The sequence below is a fragment of the Acyrthosiphon pisum genome, chromosome A1 (assembly GCF_005508785.2).
Source record: "Acyrthosiphon pisum isolate AL4f chromosome A1, pea_aphid_22Mar2018_4r6ur, whole genome shotgun sequence".
Taxonomy (NCBI): Eukaryota; Metazoa; Arthropoda; class Insecta; order Hemiptera; family Aphididae; genus Acyrthosiphon; species Acyrthosiphon pisum.
This window is the reverse complement of record NC_042494.1, coordinates 25,523,163-25,529,912: the sequence shown is the minus strand read 5'-3', so window position 1 is coordinate 25,529,912 and position 6,750 is coordinate 25,523,163. Positions and strand designations below refer to the sequence as shown.

Below are 6,750 nucleotides of genomic sequence, written 5' to 3'. Positions count from 1 at the left end.
TCGTCAAAAGTGTTTAAGAAACAAATGGTAATGGCTTATATAATATAATGTAGGTCAGGGATTCTCAAACTTTTATAAACACTGTACCCCTTTTTATCAATATATTTTTTTTGGGTATCCCTTCTTAGTTACTAAACTAAAATATGTATAAAAAAATTTAAAGTCTTACATACGTTATTATTTCATTAAGATTATAAGTTATTAAATACTAACACAGAAAAAATTTTTAAAAACTATAAGCGTTTATTTTCAAAGAAATTAGTGAGATGGGTGAGCTTGGTTTCTGTTGGCACATTTTATGAATAATGGGTTCCAATTTAATTAAATACAATCTTAAATTATATTTACATTTAACATAAGTTAAACTTGAAAAACCTCTTTCACATAAATAAGTGGTGGAAAATAGGGTATCGTTTTAATTTAAAATTCACAAATGTTACCTTGGATTTTAGAATATTTTTCTCTATTTTAATTTAAAGGTTTGATGGCCAGACTTGTACCCCTCAAAAAATTTTGAGTACCCCCAAGGAGTACGCGTACCACAGTTTGAGAAACACTGATGTAGGTAATATGAATTTTACTGTTAATAGGCACAGTACTGAATTGATTATATTATGTTATAACTATATAATGCACATCTAAATATACCATCTATATTTTAAGATTACTATCCTCTAAAGCTTAAAAGTTAGAAATTGGACATTTTATTAGATTTCATAACTATATTGAAAATAATTAATATATATTTAATTATCAGCACTGTTCAATTGATACAATAATCTAAATAACACTTAATTTAAATTGATACATTATATTAATATTGTATTATCATATTATTATATTATGTTTTTACTATTTTACTTTTGTAAGATACTTTAATCTCATTTATTTTTAATTCCTTTGTGGTATCATTAGATAATCAAAAATAACATAATACAAATAAATATTTAATTTCACTAAAAATTAAATTATTAATTTTGTGATACATTGTATGTAAGTAAATTACCATACTTACATCACATTCATATGAACCGTAGTAGATCAATTACTCCATTAAATCAATCAATTTTCGATGCAATCTGGCGTGCTTGTAATTGACTTTTAATAATAATCTATAAATGTTTTAATATAAACATAGGTACAAATTATACAGTGTACAGGAAGACCTGACAGATGTACCTAATAAATTTTGTTCTAATAAATTTTAAAATTTTTTTTTATACATCATGTATATAATTAGTTGTCACTTGCACTACCTACACATCCACCTAAAATAAAACAAATATTTTTATTTTTTAATACTGAAAACAAAAAATTTTGAATTTAGCTAATTTGTAAATCTGATTATAAAAACAATTTTCATGGTAAAAGCATTTATCTAAGTCAAGAAGCTTATTTTTTTTATTTTTTAAGATATCAATATTTTTTTGAGTAAATTATTTTAGAATGTAATAATTTTTTTCAAAATTTTGTTTTTGATAATTTCCTGATATGAATATATTTCTTAAATTGTTTATAACCATATACATTAATTATTAATCAATGCCATAGGTTAAAGACGTTAAGATTTTCAACTCTGTATTGGATAAAATATCACCTGATGTTCTATGGACTATGACTATACATGTCAGATGTCTATATCTCAACTTTCATATCTCAGAAACTCATAACACTATTATAGAATAATGAATATAGATAAACTTATATTAAAGCTGTTATAGCATTATATTACCTATTAAAATGAAATACTAATTATTATATAATATTATAATAGGTACTATTAGCTCTTTTTCAAATAAGAGCGTACCGGCGGCGTACGAAAACCGGTCAAACTCGCTTCCCCACTACGTGCAATTTTTCCGCTTCATATTTAACACGATGTCGTAGATGGTGGTATATGGAGTTTAGACTGTAGACCACGAATTAAAAATTAAAATAATAAAATATAGTATATTATTAAATACACAGACTTCTATATAATAATATAATAGCTCTAGTATAGAATAATTAATAATTATTATAATATAAGAATAATAAATTAATTGGTGATTAAATAGTTTATCTTCCGTGGACCGTGGTGTAGTCAGAGATTTTAATTTGTATACAATAATTCACAGATATATAATATAAATAATGCATTTATATATATATATGTGCAACAATTTGTTTAAAATCTCTGGGTGTAGTCGTGTAGACGACAATTTATTTATCGATCAACGGCCACCAATCATTAATCAGAGAACAATTTTCATTGGTGTAAGCAGTAGCACTGTAGCAGTAAAGTTGTCGGGAGTAAAATATTATAGTACAACCACTACAACCGTACAAGTACAAAATATCACACTATTATACTATTATTTTTTTCATTGGTTTAGTTCATGATAATAGCACTATCACAACATCACTTTAGTTCAACTTTTGAGTTTTGAGAGCAATCGCCAATCAGCACTCGGCAGTGTAATATTTTGCAAATATTATAAATATTATTTGTTAATTTTTATTATTTAGTTTAAAGTTCGTTAAAGTGTGATACTTTCAGATCTAATTTATTTGAAATCGAAATCATTTTAATTTATCTTTTGTCTATTTAGAAAAATGCTTGACGTAGAGGGAAAAACTCATGAAATATTGTTAGACAATTACATTTCAAACCTTAAAAGAAAGTAAGTTTTGTTACGTATTTTATTTTAAACAAATTAGTCAAGTCAGAATCATGTTAATTGAATGTTCAAATTTTAATATTTATTAAATATATTTTAGGAAATGGGAAAGTAACCATGTAATTGCAGAAAAAACTGTTCAGCTTTTTAGACATTTTATTGATACAATCCACTGGTCAACAACTATGTAAGTAATATTTATAATAATCACAGTTATTGTCTTAACTTATTCTTAAATGTATAATCAGTAATCTAAATTATTCAATTCAACATGATACTAAGTATATACTATATAACCATTATACAATTTACTATAAAACACGGTATTTAATTTTCTTATATATTTTTGTATGAATAAGTAAAATATAAACAAAAACTTGTTTAGCATTATACCTACACATTTGTATTTGTTAATATAAGCTGTTAATTTTTTTTAATTCTTGTTAGAGAACTACTAAATCAATTGAGAGAATATGGATTCCGAATCACATCAGCATTACCATTACAATTTATTGTCGGCAATATAATTAGACGTATATTAAACATTGTTCGAGAGGAATACACCGCTGCTAGAAAAGTAATTTAAAATTCTATATTATACATTTTTAGCAAAAATGATTTTGTAACTAATAAATTAAAAGCATTTTTTGTATTGAAAAAAATTACAGAGCTCTGAAGAAGAAATTGATGTACAAGACTCATTACATAAAATAGTTACATCTGAAGATGATGTTGATGATTATAATAGCATTGTCCCTGAACTTAAGTTATCAATTTTTGAACATTTAGATGAATTTCAAATAGAGATAGAATCCAGGTATAAAAGAAAAGGTTGTCATATAGTATGTAGTCTACTGGCAAATGTGTTCTACCTGCCATTGTCGTCTGCTTTAGGGTCAAACTGCAGCCAGCACAGTTTTTACACAGGCTTATGATCTTTAAAAGATACAGTCTATTGATTATTCTCTTTTCTTTGGTGAACATTTTATCTTTATGACAGTATGACCTTATGATTTATTACTTTCAATATCAAAGCTTCGACATTTCGTAAAAGTATAGACGCAGGTGCTCAGTATGTCACTTATTGCGCAATACTACAATTTATTCTACATATTATTTTGGCACTCGACACAGTCACAGACTCAATATGGCAAAATATATTTTTTTAATCATAAGTTGTGATGAATCAACTACCAATTTTTTAATTAATAAAAATGTTTTGTCAAACAATGAAAATTATCAATCTAATAAATATGGAAGTGAGATAAATTTATACAAAAAAATAAGAAAGTTTTACATTGCAAACGAAAGGGACAAAAAATACTATATAACAGCCATAAAAAAAATGTATTTAACTAAGGTTTTTTTGTTAATGAAGTATAAATCTTAATTTTATTGTTTTTAAGTAATGAAGATATTTCTAAGCAAGCATTAGAACATATTCATTCAAATGAAATTATTCTCACTGTTGGACAATCATCTGAAGTTGAAATGTTTTTAAAAGAAGCTGCTAAAGATCGAACTTTTGAAGTATTCATAACAGAATGTTCCCCTTTAAATCACGTGAATTAAAATAAAATTAAATATCTTGAATGTTTTATTTGACTTAGAATGTTACTAGGGTAGACAATTAGCACTAAATCTCTCAAAACATAAAATTCAATCAACATTAATTCCAGACTCTACAATGTTTGGCATAATGTCTAGAGTGAACAAAGTAATTATTGGGGTTGATTCTGTTATGGCCAACGGAGGCCTTAGAACATTCAATGGATGTCATGCAGTCGCTTTAGCTGCTGCTCATTACTCTGTTCCGGTAATAGTATATTTTTTTTTAGTTATATTTTTTTTTTTATTTAATTTGGTGAATTGGTTGTTTAGGTGATAGTCTTAGCACCAATGTATAAACTGAGTTCACGTTACTTATGTTCATACAACCAGGATGCATTTAATGAATTTGTCTCGCCAGCTGGTGTTCTGAATTATTCGGATTCAGTTGTATCAAAAGTTGATGTTTACAATCCTACATATGATTATGTCCCTCCTGAAAATGTCACTCTATTTATTTCAAATAAGTAAATACTAAACATCATGATAGCTTTTAATATTATCAATTACGTTTTTAATTTTTTGTTTTCTTATTTTTAGTGGTGGCCATTCTCCTTCATATGTCTACCGATTGTTATCTGAAATATATCATCCACATGATTACGATTTATCTGTTCACAACAAATAAAATATTACTTAATGATACCCATGTTATTATGTTGTGTATACATTTTTACAATTAATTTGGTATATTTTCATTTTCATAGAAAATAACTTATAAGTGTAATATTGTATCATACAAACTATTTAATCCTTAAGGGGATGCTACCCATGCATTTATTGTCTCCGTCTTACACACGTACGCCATAGCAAATTTTTGTTCACTAGTTTTATAGTGTGCTGTTAGTTTTGATATTAGAGTGATTTGATTTATCATCAATTTTTTAGATACCTAGTAACATTATCTATAATTAAGCGTTGGCTTTTATTCAATATTTTAATTTTCAAGCGAGATATGAGCATTTTAAATTTTGGATATTTCACATACCCATATCTTGCTTGAAAATGAAAATTTCGAAAAATCGGCAACGCTTAAGCACAACTAATGCTCTTACCTAAAAGTTTTAAAATAGGTCAATTCACTCTAGTATCAAAACTAACAGCACACTATTGAAACTAGTGAACGACAATTTGCCATGTCGTGTGTGTGTAAGACGGAGACAACAAATGTATGGGTAGAGTCCTCTTAAGTTGGTTTCTACTAATTTCATAGAAATGTATTAATATATTTAATATTCTCTAATGATACGAACTGTTCAATTTTCAATCAAATCCATACCAATGAAATCATTAAGTACATAACGCGTTTACGGAGTCAGATAAAAATTCGCTGAATTTTGGTTCTAGAGCAAAAATACCTATTATAAAATTGAATTGTGACAATATTTCTGTAGGCATGTCGTTGTATTTCTTAAATTGGCACGAAAAAGCCCACCCCGAAAAAACCCGGGCTGCTTTTCTGGGTTAAACCCAATAATTTTTTTTGAAAAAACCCATAAAACCCGGGTTACTTTTCTGGATAAAATAGAAGTTCACTCTTATTTTTTTTTTAACTTGTGTTAATTTTCAGAAAAAATTACCTTTTAGGTATTAATTATTTTTGTAATTAAAATATTAAATTGATTTGAAAAAAACTTAATAATTATTTTTTTAATTAGGTAGGTACAATTTAAAGAATAAAATACAAAAAATTACACACTAATGGTCAGTAGACATCTTTTATTTTTAATAAAAAATTCCGATTTTTTCAGAAAAACCCCGATAAAACCGCCCATTAATATTTTACAATAAAACCCACTGGGTTTTTTCTGAAAAAAACCCGATAAAACCACCCATTATTACTTTTACATTAAAACCCATCAGGTTTTTATTTGAAAAAACCTTTTATAAAAACTTTTTATTTCTAAAAAGCCCGGGTTTTTGCCAACCCTGATTTCTTTTACAAAATTTAAATTTTGAAGTTAGGTATAAAAATATTGAAATTTTTGCTATATCTAAACGACATTAATGAACGTTATATTGAGTATAATGGAAAAAACGCAACGACTGGCTCTCAGAAATATTGTCACAATTCAATATTATGATAGGTATTTCTACTCTAGAACCAAAATTGAGCGAGTTCTACTCAGACTGCATAAACGTGTTTTGTTCATGTCGTACACGTATAAGGCGGAGACAACACATGTGGGTGTAACGTCCTCTTTAGAGGGATGTCAGCGCCCCATTTGTTTTCTCTCTCTGGCCCGCGCGCTACATTGACAAAACGCATTTACGAAGAATCATTTTTTCTATGTTTTTAAGTTATCTTAGGGTAATATCACCTATTACAAAAAAAGAGAATAATATTTTTGAGGGAATTGTTTAAAACTTGTCTCAAGACAATTTAAACATAATTTAAATTTACTACATTTTAATGTTTAATTTGAAAGTCAAATAACAATAAAATATAAAATTAATGTCATTCCCTCAAAAATATTATTCT

At 26.8% G+C, this 6,750-nt stretch overlaps 2 protein-coding genes across 3 annotated transcripts in view; one reads left to right on the top strand and one right to left on the bottom strand.

Moving 5' to 3' along the window:
* The window catches only part of LOC100159251 (jouberin), a 15,818-nt gene extending 14,537 nt beyond the window's left edge, over window positions 1-1,281 (bottom strand). Inside the window, exon 1 of the mRNA XM_029486846.1 lies at window positions 1,016-1,281. The gene's annotated coding sequence lies outside the window, so the exon portion shown is untranslated. The remainder of the gene's footprint in view (window positions 1-1,015) is intronic.
* A 1,037-nt stretch (window positions 1,282-2,318) lies between these two features.
* Window positions 2,319-4,922, top strand: LOC100167423 (translation initiation factor eIF-2B subunit beta). Of its 2 annotated transcripts, XM_008183186.3 has the most exons (9): window positions 2,319-2,457; window positions 2,592-2,663; window positions 2,761-2,847; window positions 3,108-3,237; window positions 3,329-3,477; window positions 4,067-4,223; window positions 4,282-4,476; window positions 4,542-4,735; window positions 4,809-4,922. In XM_008183186.3, the coding sequence occupies exons 2-9, from the start codon at window positions 2,596-2,598 to the stop codon at window positions 4,894-4,896; spliced, it is 1,068 nt and encodes a 355-aa protein (XP_008181408.1). In that variant the 5' UTR covers window positions 2,319-2,457; window positions 2,592-2,595; the 3' UTR covers window positions 4,897-4,922.
* The last annotated feature ends 1,828 nt before the right edge of the window (window positions 4,923-6,750 follow it).

Excerpts from the sequence above, each read along its gene's own strand:
- LOC100167423 (XM_008183186.3), top strand. The coding sequence starts at position 2,596 with ATGCTTGACGTAGAGGGAAAAACTCATGAAATATTGTTAGACAATTAC. Across the intron at positions 3,238-3,328 it reads AATACACCGCTGCTAGAAAA|AGCTCTGAAGAAGAAATTGA; the intron begins GTAATTTAAAAT and ends AAAAAATTACAG. Across the intron at positions 4,736-4,808 it reads ACTCTATTTATTTCAAATAA|TGGTGGCCATTCTCCTTCAT; the intron begins GTAAATACTAAA and ends TCTTATTTTTAG.